At 40.3% G+C, this 18,320-nt stretch overlaps 1 protein-coding gene across 6 annotated transcripts in view; it reads left to right on the top strand.

The window, feature by feature from the left end:
* Positions 1 to 16,148, top strand: part of LOC119862023 (predicted GPI-anchored protein 58) — a 63,858-nt gene extending 47,710 nt beyond the window's left edge. For 4 of the 6 annotated variants that reach the window (XR_006274969.1, XR_006274971.1, XR_006274972.1 and 1 more), the window contains one exon: positions 12,625 to 16,148. Coding sequence is in view for 2 of the 6 variants with exons in the window: in XM_043494713.1 (XP_043350648.1) it covers positions 12,625 to 12,759 (135 nt within the window). In the remaining 4 variants the exon portion in view is untranslated. The remainder of the gene's footprint in view (positions 1 to 12,624) is intronic. The other 2 variants (XR_006274970.1, XM_043494711.1) reach the window with 1 other exon arrangement.
* Positions 16,149 to 18,320: the final 2,172 nt, after the last annotated feature.

The raw sequence follows: 18,320 nt of genomic DNA on the forward strand, positions 1-18,320 counted from the left end.
AATGTAAAACCTCTTTTGAAAAATTACTTTAAACCTGTGATTAACTCCTGGGAGAAGGTTGGAATTTGACCCCTTTTAATAACTTTGATTTTTTTTTCTTTTCTACTTCAGTGAACAACAATGTTGCCAATAAATACAATAATCTGTGTTTTCTGCCAAAATACTCCATAAAGTGTTATCCATCTTCAGTTCTCTATTTAAAAATGAAGTGAACTGAAATTAAAACAAAGATGGTCTAGGACATTTATTTCATAGACAGGCTATCTCTGAGGATACATTTGGAATTAAAAACTTCTTCATCGTTGCTTTTTTTATTTTTCCCTGTGAAAAATTGTTCTCATAGATTCATTTATACAGCTAATTATTCCAAAAAAAAAAAAAGAAAAGAAAGAAAACTTCTAAAGGTAATGGCCCAGATCCTAGACAACAGAATGTAGTCCAAGAACTTGTCTACTCTAGGGAGTTGTAGTACAAAATTCCCACCAGGTCTATCACTGGTTTAGTTGCACTAATAGGCACCCTAGAGTAGGTAGGATGATAGCAGTGTTAGCATTGGTATCAGAGTAGCAGCCGTGTTAGTTTGTATTCGCAAAAAGAAAAGGAGTACTTGTGGCACCTTAGAGACTAACAAATTTATTTGAGCATAAGCTTTCATGAGCTACAGCTCGCTTCATCGGATGCATTCAGTGGAGAATACAGTGGGGAGATTTATATAGATAGAGAACATGAAACAATGCGTGTTACCATACGTACTGTAACCAGAGTGATCACTTAAGGTGAGCTATTACCAGGAGGAAAGTGGGGGGCAAGGGGAAACCTTTTGTAGTGATGATGAAGGTGGGCCATTTCCAACAGTTGACAAGAAGGTCTGAGGAACAGTGGGGGGCAGGGGTGGGGGATAAACATGGGGAAATAGTTTTACTTTGTGTAATGACGCATCCACTCCCAGTCTCTATTCAAGCCTAAGTTAATTGTATCCAGTTTCCAAATTAATTCCAATTCAGCAGTCTCTTGTTGGAGTCTGTTTCTGAAGTTTTTTTGTTGAAGTATTGCCACTTTTAGGTCTGTAATCGAGTGACCAGAGAGATTGAAGTGTTCTCCAACTGGTTTTTGAATGTTATAATTCTTGACATTTGATTTGTGTCCATTTATTCTTTTACGTAGAGACTGTCCAGTTTGACCAATGTACATGGCAGAGAGGCATTGCTGGCAAATGATGGCATATATCACATTGGTAGATGTGCAGGTGAACGAGCCTCTGATAGTGTGGCTGATGTGATTAGGCCCTATGATGGTGTCCCCTGAATAGATGTGTGGACAGAGTTGGCAATGGGCTTTGTTGCAAGGATAGGTTCCTGGGTTAGTGGTTCTGGTGTGTGGTTGCTGGTGAGTATTTGCTTCAGGTTGGGGGGCTGTATGTTAGCACTGTGTCAATAAATTCGTTGCAAAGAAAGCAGTGTGCTGGGGTTCCATCCAGGAAGGGGGAGCCCAAGCCATGGAGCAGCCTGGAGATCCATTCCAATACTTTGGGGCTGCAGTAGTTCCTGGTGCTCTGCTAGAGGCAATGATTGGAGGATACAGCAGTCCTGTTCCCATTCCTTCCCCCGGCCTGCCAGTACCCCAGACACCTCCTGGATGAGAGTGCACAGGAAGTCCTTTGGAATTGGACAACATGGCATGCAGCGATGTATAACCCCAGCATGGACTCCATAAATTCTTCCTGCCTGCGGCAGAATTGCACTGGTCTTGCTACATTTGAGCCACTGAACAGAGGGGAGAGGGATTTGTCCCAAAATTAATGAAGGTCATATTATAATGTAAAGCCTTAAAAAATGTTTGGGCATGCTGTGTTTAAGATAGTAAAAATGTTGCACTTAGTGTTAGGATTTGAAAATCAACATTAATACAGATTTATCATTGGATTTGAGTCACTGCTGCCACTGTCATTAAGGGTAATTACCTACGTAATAAGAAGACCACTGCTTATGGGCATTCCCTTCCATTAATTGCCTAGACTCTTTCAGCTGGACTACTAGCCCAAAGCAGGCTTAGCCTTACAAAAGAACAGCAAAACCTTGTGCAAAGTAGTATAACTCCACCATTAAATTCCATTAACTGTTGTGACCTGCTGAGCATATTTCTTGGAGAAAAGTAATTATGTCATGTGCTAAACAAATATTCCTGTTTGTAAGGAGAATGATAGAATTAGAGTTGGGCCAAAATCTGAATCTGAGTTGGGATCTGGATTTTGAACTTCCCCCAAATTTGGGCATGTTTGGTATGAAGAGTTGGGAGGTTTCAGATCCTTCTACAGAAAGAAGTCTGAACTGAAAGTTCAAGTCTGGGCTCAGATACGGAGTTTAAATAACTCCCCAAAGTTTGGGGGGAGTTCAGACTCAGGATTCCAAAACCCACTTGTCTGAGCCAGTCGTATTCCCCCAGATTTTCAAATGTCATTTGGGTCTGTCCACATTAAGGGCCAATGCCTGTGGTTCTTACTCAGGGGGAAATCCCATCTCACCATTCCCATGCCAGACCTGAGCAGCAGTCAGTCTGCTTTGTTCTTGTCTTCACATTGCTCCTCAAAGCGAAGTTGGATAGTGGGACTCTGCAGTCCCTATTCTTCTCAGCAACTCTCTCTGTAGCTGCAAGGAGGGGAAATTTATGGTAGAACAGGGACTTGACTAGAAGGTCTGTGACTCCATTATTGGAGGAGTGCTTTGTGGCCAGCAATGGGAGGAAGAGGGCAGCTTTCCACAGCTCAAAGCCTATTTATTCAGGCTTTCCCCAAAAGACTAGGATTTGGCCCCAGTTCTTGGAGGATCGAGCAGGAGCCAAGGGCAGGAGGAGGGGTAAGTGTCTTAACCCTGGTTTCATAAACTTTGTAAGATTATTTTTGACTTTATGTACCAGGAATTAGCGTTGGGAGGAGCTTGGAGGCTGGGTTAGGTTTGATGTATTTACATGCTAGCTAGCATTTTGTCTCTAACCTTTTATGATTCATCTTGGTTGTTTGTGAGATACAAACGTTCAGACCAGAAAATTAGACTGCAAGTAAAATGGCCCTTCTTACAAACACCTCTATACAGTATCCACTCAGTGCTGACCCAAATGACATAGCCTGGAGCTGTCTGGGGCACTCAAGGTTGAAAACCAATGGTTCAACTTCCTGGTTTGCCTTAGAATGAGACGATGGTTTTGATACATGCTGAAAACATTTGCAGCTCTTTCTGGCTCGTTTTGACTCCATGCCATGTCGCTAAAAGCTGTGTAATGTAGACAAAGCCTTAATGTTGAAGATGCTGCACTGGAGCCTTTCCAAAGCCTCCAGAATCATAATGAGGTGCTATTGTTAGGGCAGGACATGCAGATTAATAGAACAGACTCTTTTTCTTTATTTAAGACCATTTATATTTCGCTCTCTCTGTGTTATGTGGTCTACCCACCTGTTCCAGCTGTACCAGCACTATTTCTTTTAGCCTGCAAGGCTCAAGGTCATCCTGAAGTTGAGTTCAGATCATGGTCAAGAAATGTAAACGTGGATAAGTCATGAGATATTTCCTCCTCTCCTCCCCATCACTGTCCATTGATTTTTTTCAATGACTCCTCTGTGATAATAGAGCTAAGCACAGCATGTGTATAAAACTGTAGCTCACAGCCTGCACCATGACTTCAATTCTCGGTGCCAGCCTTGGAGCACTCAGCACAGCTGGGCCAGGTTGTTCTAACTTGTATGGACTACCGTTGGTCTCTAGAGCCCAGACTGGGGTTTGTTGGGACTCAGGGGATCCCAACCCCATCCTATACCACTCAAGGACCCTACTATGTGGGAATCCTCCTGTAGCATTAGGATAGCTTTATACTTGCAGAGGTAGCATAAAGTTGTCCTAACACAGATAAGAATCTAGCCCCAAATCTGCAATCCCTATTGAAGCAAAACGTGTATGAAAGTTGTTTATATAATAGTAGTGCCTACAAAGAGCTAACTGCTGCCTGAAGAGAAGTGTATGCATAAGTAAGTCAGTGCATAAGTATAAATGAATCAATTTCATTTCTGCAATTCCTGGATTTTCTTATCTAGACAGTACTCCAGTTCCTTAAGATCTTGCTTCAGTTAATTTCTGTTAGCACATTCCAAGCTGACCAAAACTCATTGGTTCTTTTCTGTTTCCTGGAAAATGTGATGGTCCATGGTGGCCAACCTGCCAGTCACCTCCTCAGTCTGTTGCCAACTCCCGAATTTTGTAGCTGGGCTTCATATCTGTTTGGACACCTTGTAGCTTCTGTCCAATAAAGTTTTTATTTCCAGCCGAATTGATTTTGCCAGTTTACAAGTCATCTGTCCTTTCTGAGAAGCTTCCAGACCCTGTTATGGCCCCCTTCTAGTTGCTCTGGGTGTTCTTCCCCACGTTTAGTGCCTCCTGGGCAGCTTTGATTTCTGCACACACCTCAGCTGTTTGTTTCACCAGGAATACCAGCTCACAATTCCTCTCACTGGAAACTCAAGCCCACTTTTAACACAATTAGTGCTCCTCAACTGTACAGTGGTAGATTTGGGGGGCCTTGCAGCAAGTCAGTTTCTCTCAGCAGAAACTGTCACAGAGCCAGGTATTATGTACTTTTTTTGCACTGTGTACATGTTTTTAGCCATATTATGTAAACGAGCCCTGTTGTTCTTAAACGAGGATAGAACCGATCACACCCAAGCAGCTCTGGATATCTGAGCTGACACTCTGAGCAGTCACCAGGAACAGGTGCCTCCTCTGCTGTGCCCCCAGGTCTCCACCTACCCTGCTAACTGCCATTGGACCTTCCCTCCTGGCTTACTTATCCTCCAGTCAGGAGCCAGAGAGTAGCAGCAGATTCACCCCATTGCTGCTACTACCTATTACCGCTCAGCAGATTCTTTCCATAATGTATAAGAAAGTCAGGGCATACATATAAATGAGTCCATCCTTAGCTTACTTATATTTACTTCAGTGCAGTCAATCAACTGAGACGGTATATGTAGTATGTTATTAAGCAAATATGTCAGAGATAAATACATCAGATACAGCTCACTAAATACACATGGGACCTAATTTTCAGAGGTGTTGGGCACTAGCAGCTCCCAATGACTTCCACTGGAGTTGTGTGTGCTCAATACTTCTGAAAATCAGGCCCATGGGGTCCAATTTCCAAACCAGTTCCATATTAAAGCCCTTAAATCAGCACAGGTGAGTTTTCAAATGCAGGACTGGGCATCCTAACTTAAATCCCCAAATTTGAACATTGGCCACTGTGATACCCAAGGGCTGAATTTGGAAGTGGGTGTAAATTCCATTACTTGGATCTGTGTGTGCGGCAGTCAACTGTCTGGATTGTTTGCAGTGTTGTTGCAGTTGTGTTGGTTCCGGGATGGGAGAGACAAGGTGGCTGAGCTAATATCTTTTATTGGACCAACTTCTGTTGGTGCAAGAGACAAGCTTTCAAATTCCACAGAGCTCTTCTTCAGGTCTGTCAGAAATGGTATTTCTGTCGGCAATGGGTTTGTTTTCATTTACAATAAACTGCTCTCACCTTCTTTTCTTAGCTGTCCTACCCCTTGCATTTTTTTACCTCCTCCCCGCCCCCCTTTCCCTCTCTATTTTATCATAACCCCTTGTCATCATTCTGGATTACTCTACATTGGGGGTTTTGTAACTGATGGCCTCTCCTGCCCTGCTTTTTCTTAGGGATTGTCTACACAAGGAAGTTAAAGATTAAAGTAGGATATGAATTCAAAGAGGAATTTTAATCCACTTCCAAAATGGATTAAACTAATTCAGAATAAAGCACTCTTTACTCCCAGACAGGGAGTTAATCAGAAATAGCCCTTACAAACATATACCAGAGAGAGAGTGTGAAGTGGGAAGAAACAGTCTTCAGTTTTATTTCAGGTGCCATAGAGCCATTTCCTATAGTGCAGAGGGAATGAGATCTTACTACAGTAAGGACATAGATATAAAACATGCAGTGTATCAGTTTCACCAATTACACTTCCAGATGACATGTTAATGAGACTCTTCTCATGAGTTAGTTGACGTTTTACAGATCAGGGGAATGTTGGGTGATATGATGATGGAATTTTCACATGACCCAAAGTTTCATTGCATCATATAGTTAGTATATAGGCTTTCACTGGGGACTTTGTTTGTTTAACATATTAATCATGAACAGCTGGTTGCATTGCATCCCTCTGTGTCAGAATGGATGTAGTCAAAATATGATGTTAGTCTAGTCTAAAACATCATTACATTTTTGTAGATTGGCCAATATATATTGGGAGAATGAGCAAAACAAGGAGATGACATTGCAACAGTGGAAATAAAATGTCAAACATAATGAGAGTCTGAACAACATGTAGAAAAAATATTGGCATGAAAGGTGTTAGAAGGATTTCACTTAGTTAAGGAATATAGGTTATAAACACATCCAGTTTCCAAGACTGTGTTGCAACCTAACATGACTTGAAGCTAAGAGTTATATATGCAATATTGTTCACATCATTGCTCTGATCATTATGGTCTGACTTGCCTGAAAAGACCATTGTTAAAAAGTGCCAGGTATTAGCTACTTCCTATCTCTGTGAATTTAGTGGGGATACTCAGCCATTCCTTGCTCCCAGCATCCCACAGTGTATTTGGATTGCACTACATGTGGGCTCTTTACACAAGCTCCCCCCTCCCCCCAAACACATCTATGAAAACAACTTGCTACCTTAAGATCTCTGGTCCTCCGTCACCAGTTTTGACTTGTATAACAATGGTGAGTCTAGATTCGCTTGCCATCTGATGTTATTCAATGTACACAAGAAGAAGCTTCATTTTAGAATGTGTGGTTGTAAGTGACAAAGAAAAGGAGTACTTGTGGCACCTTAGAGACTAACAAATTTATTTGAGCATAAGCTTTCGTGAGCTACAGCTCACTTCATCGGATGCATTCGATGAAGTGAGCTGTAGCTCACGAAAGCTTATGCTCAAATCAATTTGTTAGTCTCTAAGGTGCCACAAGTACTCCTTTTCTTTTTTGCGAATACAGACTAACACGGCTGCTACTCTGAAACTGGTTGTAAGTGGTTAGCGTAAAGGATCCATCTGTCTGTCATTGTCATTGATTTGCTGTGTGTCTTTGAGTAAGCATCTTAGGGTACATTTACACTCCAATCAGGATGTGTGTGGGATGTTATACCCCATATTCTTCATAGAAATAATATGATATGAATATAACATAACTAAGTTGTATTTAATGCAATATGGGTCTTGTGAGATATCATTGGAAAGGTTATGATTTACTGAATGTGATTATCCTATTTGTATGCATGTATCATTTCTGTATCTGAAGTTAGGAATATTGACTATGTAACAATTACAAGTGGGTGTGTATCTGGGGGAACGCCCACCAGACAGTAGGCAATCAGCCTGAATGGGCCATTTAAGAAGGACAATAGAACTTTGACGAGTCTAATCTCCCACTTCCCTGGGATGTTGCTTTGACAGGACAGGGTCAAGTGATGATGTCACCTGGTACGGAGTACCACCTTGGACAGTGTTAGTATTTTTCCACTGGAAACAAAGGATTCCCGCTTTATGTAAATTCTATTTAAGGCTGGGATGTAAGTCAATCAGGGCTCTTCTCCACTGCCTCCCCACCCAAGAAAAAAGACTGCTAAAAACACCTGAAGAAACAAAGGAACTAAGCAGGGGAAAGGCAAGGGCTGAGTGCAGGCTGAGACAAGGGTCTAGCCTGTAAAGAGACATAACTGGAACTCTGAGCTGCAAAAACTCTGCAACTTGCCTCAAACAACATTAAGGCTTTGTCTACACTACACTGCTTTTAGCGACATGGCTGAGTCACTACAACCGTGCTGCTAAAAGTTGTGCAGTGTCAGCTCTCCTGCTGACAAAAAAGGTCCACCCCCAAAGACAGCTTTGTCGACAATGCACTGTTCATACTGGCACTTGTCACGGCAAAACTTTTGTCTTCCGGAGGGAGGGGGATGTGAACACCTCAGAAAGACAAATGTTTTGTTGTTCAATTGCCAGTGTAGACATAGCCTTAGGGTGAGAAATTAAACTCAAGAAACAGATTACAAATAGTATTAAGCTTAGTTTGTGTGGTTTATTTGCTCAGTAATCAGTTTTGTTCTATTAGCTATCCCTTATAATCACTTAAAATTTACCTTTTGTAGTTAAACTTATTTCTTGTTTATTCCAAAACCCAGTTTGTGCAATTCAGATCGGGGGCGGGGGGGAAAGCTGCGCATATCTCCCTCCACACTGAGGGAGAGGATGAATTTCAGGAGCTTGCCCAAATGGATTTCTATACAGTGTAAGACCATATAATTTTGGGTTTACATTCCAGAGGGGGTGTGCATAGGGGAGGGAACTATAAGGTCATCCCCTGCCAGTTCAGGGTATTCCCTAGTGCTTAATCAGTGTATGTTTAAAGGTCCTAATTGATCTGGGCTTTTCCTGCTTCCCATAGAAGACTATACTCTGAACTAACAGAGAACGTTAGCAGGAAACTTTTCTTGATTGTCAGCCTAAATTTTCCCCTTAATTTCATCCTGTTGCACTTATGTTCTTGTAAGCACCCTAAATAATAATTTTTTCTTGTGGTGGTAACTGTCTACATACAAGTATTGGAAGGACGTACTCTTCCTCCTTGTCATTCAGTTTAACTATATTCAGCTCCTCTAACCTTAATAAAACATCGTCAGATAATCTGATGAAAGGTGCTCTATAAGCCCCAATGGTGAAAGACAAATAAGCTACCATGCACTGTCAGTTTCCAAAGAAAAAGTACTGAAATTAAAAAATCCACAACATTCAGTTGTATGTTAGAATTAAAAATAGCAGTGAATAGTGTTTTCTAGGAATACGCCCCCTGTGACTCTTTTGCTGGATGATGATAGTTTGGGATAAATGCTGCCCTCGCTCCACTGAAAAAACTGTCTTCAGAGACTGACAATGTATCTATTATCTACCGTATTTGACCAAGAGAGTGGGTATTGGGTGCTGTTAAGATTGTAGTTTTATTAGGCAAAATTTCCTGAGAATAACACCAACTCCACACGGCATTGTACCACTAACTGGCAAGTGTTGGCTTAGAAGCAGACTGCGAAATGTAAAGCATTAAAGTCCCGTCTACTTTCACCTGGAAAACCACATTCACTCCTTTCAAGCAAGAGCTAATTGAAACACAAAGCTATGCTTAAGCCCCATTTTGCCAAGAGGTGCTAAAACTGTTTCTTTAGCTACTGTAGACATGACCAGAGTCTGTGCTGAGGAACATGTGGTGGTATATTGGGTGTGTGCTTTCTAGCTGATGGAAGAGACAGAGAGAGAACCACAGATGGAGACTGTTAAAGAGAAAGGAAAAGGAAACAAAACATAAAATATAGGATTAAGCATGCTGGGCATCTTGATTGAAATGAGTGACTTCAAACAACAGCGGTGTGGTGTTTTTATGTTGGCTCAGATAACATAAGAGAGAGAGACTGAGGACACAAGTATAATAAGATTTTCTGCCTTCAGAAAAATTGACGGCTATTTATTATAGCTTTTCCTTAGTAAGGAATGCTGAGGTTCGTAACAAAAACAATTGTGATAAAGACCATTTTCAAATCCTCAAACTTTCTGACAAATTCTCCTTTTCAGATGCCTGGTCTGCATCCAAAAAGTGGTGGGCTTTTTTTTTTTTTTTTAAAGGGAAAGTTTGGGTAAAATAGCTGTAGCTGATTGTGAATTGGGAAGAGACTTTTTCTTCGTTTAGTGAAGATAGACACCCACTCTTCTACACAGATAACTAAAAGCAGCAGAAGTTTGGAACTTGGTGTGGATATGATCACTAGGGACTAAGTTTTGATTAAAAATTGGTTAGAAGTTATAAATACTTGAAATACATAAGGATATGTATGTAATACGACTGTTCTAAGTTTGAGAGTTTGGATATGTACTTCGTGCATACATCTTCCCCAAAGTGTACACTTATTACTGTAGGTCTCTAAGCACCAGTCAGCCTTCCGGACTTGAACCGGCTTAAAAGCTTATACAGATTTCACTGTTTTATTCCCACTATGAAGTGGCTTTGGCACGTTTTGCCTACATGGGATAAACAAAAATCCCACTCACGAGCCTTTTGGTTCTTTAAAGAAATCTCTAGCAAATTAGTTGGGTAAGAATGTGTTAATTCATATTGCAGTTGCTTAATAAGAATAAAAAGGCCACGAAATGCAAAATTAGGTTTAATCAAAATAACATAGCCCCATTGAACGTATGTATTTTCTATCCCTACTTTGCTTGTTAAAGGAATAGCTTAATACATTGCTGTCTAAAAACATGCATCATAAAACACGTCTACTGCCACTGGAACCTTAACTTTGTAGTTCCTGATAGTTGGATTTTTTTTTAACTGTGCCACCTTAGCATTGTATTAAATCCAAATTCAGCAAAACACTTAAGCAAGCACACGCTTAAATGCTTTGCTAAGTACGGACGGACTTAAGCATGTGCAAAAGTGACTTGTTGGGTCAAGTAAGGCAGTATTTTCTCTCTCTCTCTCTCTCTCTCTCTCTCTGATGTAGTTGAGTAACATACTTAACCAGTATAGTTCAGTACTTATCACTCCAATCCTTAGTGTTCTGGCATTTAGCAAGTGTTCTGATAACTAGCTGAGCCCTCACATCTACTGGAAAGATGTTCAGAAGTTACAGCTGTAATGCTAACATTCCGCTTTACAAGCAAAACATTTCATAAACCAGAACATGTGTGAATCTTAAGCCTTCTATTTCCATCGTAGCTTTTCTCCCCAGACTCCAGAACCTTAACTTATTTTGAAAAGGGGATGCCACATGTATAAACTGTGGCAGATCTCTTAATTATTTGTAAACGTTACACATTTCATCATTGAAAGAGCTGTACCAAATCTTTATACAGGATATTGAACTTAGTACTGCTAAGGGAAAATGATCCATCTTCCTTATACAGAAGGCATTACATCACAGAAGGGATGGAAACAGAGAGCTCTGAGGGACTGGGATAGGCAAACTTTCCTCCTTTTACAGGAAATGGGTGAAGCCTTGCTTGAAATTATTACTCAGACGTTTTGTGTTGTGAAGGAAATGTCTCCTGATAGCACAAGCTATTGGTTTCCTGTTGTGAACTAACAGTTTTTGGCATAACCAGGAATGGACAGGAAGGGCAGATGATTGGGGGTCACTTGGAGATCCTTGTTTTAATGACAAGTAAATTGGAAGAAATTTGGGCAGCAGAGACACTAAAATGAAAAGAGGAGGATCAATTGCTGATTAGTAGGACGTTGCTGTGGAAACAAACAATACATCAAGTGCTACCAGGCATGTCACAGAAGCAGGTGTGACACTATTGTTTAAAAGGAAGTATACTGTGGGAGAAATCCCTTTGTATGCTCCATAATTAAGAGCCTGATTCAACAAAATATATATCCGGTTTCCACACAGAGGCAATTTTTGGAAGTTTCCACAGATGCTGGATTTTTTTCTTCTTTCAGTGGGACCCTACAACTGAGGCACTTGCAAATGCAATTTTCCAATTGTAATATACCTAGCACTGCTAATGGCTCCCTCCTCACTTGATCACCTTACTTATTGTCTTCCGAGGCTGGAGAAAGGGGTTGTGCAATGACCTTTGTTTCGCCTAGGATCAGCTAGTTCTGGATGGCTACTTGGGAGCTCATCACAGGGACAGAAGGGAGGAGCTTATATTGGGGATACTGGGGACTAGTTCAGCCTCCAGTGCTTGTTTAAGGCATCTCTGAAGGCTGTCCTAACTTCTACCTAAGCTACCCTAGCCCCATGGGCAGTGCAGCAGCCTCCTGAACTGAACTAAGGGTCCTGTGTGAAGGGAGGAATGCACAGCTGGCTATGAACCTGCCAGAGAGGCTCCCTCTGTCAGGGGGTATACTCCAGAGCCTTATTAACCCTGTTGCAGCAAAATAGCTAGTACAAAATAGCCTCAGTACAGGGGCCATTTCTCTCTTTCGGGACTAGTCTTGTAAGGTGCTAAGCACCCTCTGGAGCCATTGGAATCCTGCTTATCAGAATGAGAGCTGAGGCCTCTCACAGGACTGCACTTTAATTAAACTATGAGTAAGGGACATAAAATCAGGAAAAATTGTCTCAATGTACATCTTTAAACAAAACTTTTTTTTAAAATAAGTGAGCAGATTCTCTGACACAAAATAAATCTGCTCAGTTTTTGTCTCATATATTTGATCACAAATTTCATCCTTGTGAAAGCATTTTTTTGATTGTGTGGAAATTCAGTTATAGAAAACTGCTTCTTTCACAGAACTAAAATGAATTAAAAGAGCGAATCCATGTTTGCTGACACTGAAACAAACTTTCCAGAAGTGTTGGTTGTTTTTATGGTGCCAAACGCGCAACAGTTTGTAAAAATGTGCCTTCGCTTTCCTTCTGGATTTACTAAATACAGATCTACAAAATCCATGAACAACAACATTTCTGCTTTCTGCTCTAAAAAAAAAACACAAACTTCAGTCATCTTTGAATCATGCTCTTTTTTAAAAAACATCTCCTTTTAAATATTTTTGTTTCCATTTCAGACTGCCAGCATTTCCATGGAAACCCCCAAAAATAAAGACTTTCCCAGCCTTGTGAGAACACACCTGCAAGAACCAGAATCACATTTAGCCTTTGGCATGTCAAAAGTGACTCTCCTTCATTTTGGTGTCACCTAAGGACATTTGTTTTTACACTACATATGGATATGTTCTCTCAAAATTTGCGGGAAGTATATATTAATTTAAAATTGCTATCATTTGAACTCTTGCCATTGAGTAGTAACAAATGTGTTTTGCTATCCAACAATTCTCTCTTTAAAATGTTACTTCATTCTCTTTTTACGGGAAAATAAACAAAGAAAAGGAACTGCTCTAAAGACCGTAGAGCTGAGGTTTGCAGTCCTGAGACAACAGAATTAAGAATCTTTAGAAATAAGAATTGTGTTCAGATCTTTTTAAATTGCTAATCTTGTACAGATACGTTTTTAGATAACAAGCCAAATTTTCAGCATCCCAATTTCAAATTTTTCATGCCCAACCACTTGTGCCAGGTAACTGCCCCATACTTAAAGAAAACATGAATTGGCATGTGCAAAATGACTGCACACCATTCTCTTCCCCCCCTCCCCCCGCGCCACATGTCTACTTTTTTCCAAACACAGTCAGTTGTGGATGCAAAGCTGGATTCACAAAATTGGAAACTGGCTAAAAAAATTGCCCCTTGGTGGTTTTGTTTGCTATGTATCAAAGCTGTTGATTTTTACATATTTCTAAAGGTACTCTGTCAGTACTACAGCACTAAGGAGCAACCTTACATCAACCAAACTTGCAAATGAACACTAAAGGAAAGTGAGGAGATTTTTTGCTAAGGAAACCTTCTCCAAGGATCCCTTACACAGTGAGTGAAAAAAGGGACATTTTAGATAATTTAAGAAATACACCTGGAGATTGTCTTAACTCAATAGTGGCAAAGTAAGTACTTTCAGAATCATTTCCATGAATATTTGGTCAAATAAAACAGCTGAACTGAACTCAGCCTTGTCCACGCCCCAATTTGTTTGCTTTTCACAAATATTCTAACAAGTGAGTTCACTGGCAAGATTATCTGAGGTTACCTTTACTCTTACTGAATAGTGAATCCATGAATAATCCTACTGAAGGTAATTGGTTGTTTTGTGAAGTAAGGCACTACTCAACATAAGAAAGGATATCAACAGCTGCCTCTACATTAATATTAAAGAATATTCACAGAAACCAATTTTTTATCTCAAACACTTCCAAACTGTATCAATGCAACTACATCGAACTAAAGAGTACAACTGAAATTTTGAACAGCAGATGTAGCGAATGGACGACAATTAATCTGCAGATTCAGCATTATTTGCACAAATTACATGGTGAATAATTTCAAACAATAAATAGATTAGAGAAAATCATACGGTGTTTGTGGGACAATCCACAAGCAGAAAAAAATGCTAAATTAAAATGTTGTTTATGCACTCAGCTATACTTTGATAACCAAGAGTTACTCTCTGATAATAACTCACTTCATCGGATACATCCGATGAAGTGAGCTGTAGCTCATGAAAGCTTATGCTCAAATAAATTTGTTAGTCTCTAAGATGCCATAAGTACTCTTTTTTTTTTTCCTCTCTCTGATAATATTCGATCTGGTTGAGTGCATTTTGAACATAAATTTAGATATAGACTGAGGCCTAATTATGATACATCTATATACAGCTTACTGTTATGTATAAGAGAGACAAGGTGAGTGAGGTAGTATCTTTTAGTGGACCAACTTCTGTTGGTGGAAGGGACAAGTTTTGGAGCACGGAACAAGAATGTCCAAGTTAAATATAAGATGGGACAGACTGTTTAAGGATAGGGGGTTCATACACATTGTTGGAGACCACTTAAAATGAAGTGGGCAATTAACATCTCTGCAGTCATAGGACAATGAAGGGTTTAAGTAACAGGGTATGTTGCAAATTGTTGTAATGGCATCTCTGTTAGGTCCGTTGTTTTTAGTGTCCAGCAGAGTTATGAATTGAAATTCCCAGGCTTGTCTCATGAAGATGTTGTGCAGGTTTCCTTTGAAGATGAGGACTGAGAGGTTAGATATGAAGTTATTGCTTTGTAAGAAGTGTTTGCTCCTGGGTGATATGGTGTTTTTGTCATTTATAATTTTTTACAACATATCTTTCAAGATCCATAAGTCCTACACATGCCTATTACAATAAGTGGTGTATCTAATCCAATGCATCAAATGCCCCAACAACAACTATATGGGTGAAACCAATCACTATGCTCTAGATTGAACACTCAGAGAAAAAAAAATGATAAACGCCACATTTTGTGTATCACCGATGCGAGAACACTTTTCACAAAGTGATCACTCCGTATCTGACCTCTCAGTCCTCATCTTCATAGGATGCAGCACCTTCAAGAGATGAGCATGGGAACTTAGGCCTGATCTACACTAGAACATTAAGTTAGCTTAACAACATCGTCCAGGGGTGTGAAAAAAATCTACACCCCTGAACAGCACAGTTAAACTGACCTAACCCACAAGTGTAGACAGCACTGGGTCTACAGAAGAATTCTCCTAGCTACTGCCTCTCTGGCAGGTGCATTACCTATACTGATGGGAGAATCCCTCCTGTCGGCATTGGTAGTGTCTATATTGAAGTGCTAGAGCAATGCAGCTATGCCACTATAGCAGGGGTTCTCAAACTGGGGGTCTGGACCCCTCAGGGGGTATGAGGTTATCACATGGGGGTTATGAGCTGTCAGCCTCCACTCTAAACCCTGCTTTGCTTCCAGCATCTATAATGGTGTTAAATATATAAAACAGTGTTTTTAATTTATTGGGGGGGGTCATACTCAGAGGCTTGCTATGTGAAAGGAGTCACCAGTATAAAACTGCACTATAGCATTTCAAATGTAGACAAGCCCTTAAATTCATAATTGCTGAACAGTAAAAACCATGGACTTGAGACACTGATTTTATGGCCCATTTCAACAATCTATAACATACCCTGCTACCTCCACTGTCTGACCCTCCCACTACTACCTCTCCATTTTCCTTTGAGTGCAGGGTGTTACTTGCCCACTTTATTTAAAGTCGTCTCCTACAACCTGTGAACCCATTATGTTTAACGATCTGTCCCGCCCCCCCCCCCGTATTTTGCTTGGCCACCTCTGTACCTTCTCCAGACCTGAGGAAGAGTTCTGTGAAGCCTGAAAGCTTGTCCCTTCTACCCACAGAAGCTGGTCCAATAAAAGATATTATCTCACCTGCCTTGTCTCTCTTATATCTCTCAACATAGCTACAACGCTACCACAAACAACCAGTCACTCTCAAGTGTGCTATACCATCTCAGGCTGATTGCATTAGGGCTGGACTTGTCTGATACTCATATAAGAGATCTTCATGAAAAATACAGGTGGATGCACAAAATGGTGTTGACAATTTTGGATAAGACAAATCTCAAGGTCCTGAATACTTGCAGTCCTTAAAGTTCCTAAGTCATTTTCATTTTCAAGAACAGGAATGTAATCCAACATCCTGGCCAAACTCCAGAACACACAATTATACATTCTATTTGCTGAAAGTCCCCATACAGTTTCAGTATGCTTCACTTCCTGTCCTAAGTAGCTACTTATTTAGTGTTTAATTTCTGTTGCTCACTGTAGAGGTTGGTTGCATTTCAGTGGTAGGTCAAGTAATTCCTCTATATGTATTGATACATAAAATGACAATTTCAAAGTTGTTCTGATGTATGTTTATTGCAGTACTCCTAAAGATTGATTAGTAAATATGGTAAAACTTGAACATCAATGTAGATAGCAGGTGCGGTTTTACAACAAGAGAAAGAATAAACCATACAGTGTTTGAGTATGGCTTTCAGTTATTCAGTTGGAGCCGATGAAGTAAAATCCACATGCAGAAAATAAATTCACATGGGCTAAATTTTTTTTGGGGGGGGAGGAGGAAGAAATAAGTTTTATAAGACTTTGTAAAGTTAGTGTTGATTTAAACTCATTATAGTAAAATTGCAATACTCTATATTAGCTGTATAGTCTTCCTTTGAAGTATTAAATCAGTTCTTTCATTTGTGCATGCTTGTTGTAGCTGAGGAGATTAAATAGCAGCACAATACAGCTCCAGCTCAATAGTGAGAGACTTCAGCTGAAAAGCATTCATTTATATGTTGTGATTCACTCTGTTTTCAGTGTCACGTCACTTGCATTTTGAATAGGAGGTTTGTGTTCCTTTACCAGTTTACTTAAACAGGAGAAACAGCAAGAACTGTATCTGGCCACCTTTATGTTAATAATATAACTGGCAGCATGCTACGTTTCGGTTCTGAGGTATTGTACAAGGATATGTGAGAGGTTTGATTGCTACAATGGTTGCCATTAAAAAGAAACACTAGATTTTGCCATCAGTCACCACAAGAGTGGTATTTGAGAACAAATAATAATAATAGAATAGAGTGGTAACATAGAACAGGAAATAAGCATACAGAAAAACTCTGGTGTCTGTGGGTAAATGTTAATGTTTTAATAGTCACCGTTCAAAACAAATCAAGTCCTTTAGTGACTTTCAGTACAATAACCTCAAAGTTAAGATTGTTATAAAAGTGAAAAATGCCAGCAGAATTTTTCCTAGCTATTCATGTACTGCTCTGCCTTTTAAGCTCAAACTGGGTTTGGTTTTGTTTTGTTTTGTTTAAATCTACATTTCTTTGGTTTGGCTGGTTTGTATCCCAGTGTGAACTAGAATGACAAACTGCAGCCTAAAACAAAAGGCCTCTTCTACTGACTTTTACATTAGGCCTTGAATGGCATTTATAACTAGCTTAGCTTTCAGTCCTATTTGAGCTGTACCTGGAAAGGCGGCTGTTCCTATGTGAGCCTGGATAGTCTCATCTCACAAGAGGACTTCAAAGCCAAAACTTCAGTCACTTTACCTTCATTTCCAATGCTGTCTTGAGAGAATTTTTGATAGAAAGCTGCAGCCCCTAGAGCTTGATGTACAAGAACAGCTCAGTGCTCCATCTACTCCCATTTCCTGTCTCTGATATTGACCAATGCCACATTTCAGAGGGCTTCCTGAGGAGAGAGTCCCTGACTTCCAATTCCCTCCTCCCATTTGGCCAGAGGAGGGAATCCTCGGCATGTGCAGCATACCACAGGTATGGCGTTCATGGCCTTCGCTATTTAAATTGCACCATGCAACACCTGCACATAGGGCTCAGTTGTGCCAGATAGACACAATAAGGGGGTGTGCAGAGCTGCCTATCATCTTCTGAGAAGGACTATCCTAGGGAGGCTCAATACTCAGAACGCCTATGAAAATGCAGTACGCTACTCCCTGCATATCCACCCGGGAGACCTGGATCCTTTGGGACGGCTAGTGCCTTCAGGGGCACTATTAGCTAGACAACTGTATGGATTATCTCTAGGTGCTGCCATTTGGCTCCTCTGCGTGTACTGTTGCTGTCACACTTATTTTTCATCTAGATGGCATAATTATTGTGGCAATGACTCTAGCAGCTCCTGTTTGCTCTTCTAACAATTTCCATTCTCCTAGTCCATTACTAGCTCTTACTGTCAGACTTTTTTTGCATCATGATCTCAAGTATTGATTTATAAAACTATATCCCCCTTCCTTCTTTGTGGCTGTTTCTCATCTGCTTTTAGTAGTTTTAAATACAACAATTATACCTTTT

This window comes from Dermochelys coriacea, chromosome 10 (assembly GCF_009764565.3).
Source record: "Dermochelys coriacea isolate rDerCor1 chromosome 10, rDerCor1.pri.v4, whole genome shotgun sequence".
In the NCBI taxonomy this organism is placed as follows: Eukaryota; Metazoa; Chordata; order Testudines; family Dermochelyidae; genus Dermochelys; species Dermochelys coriacea.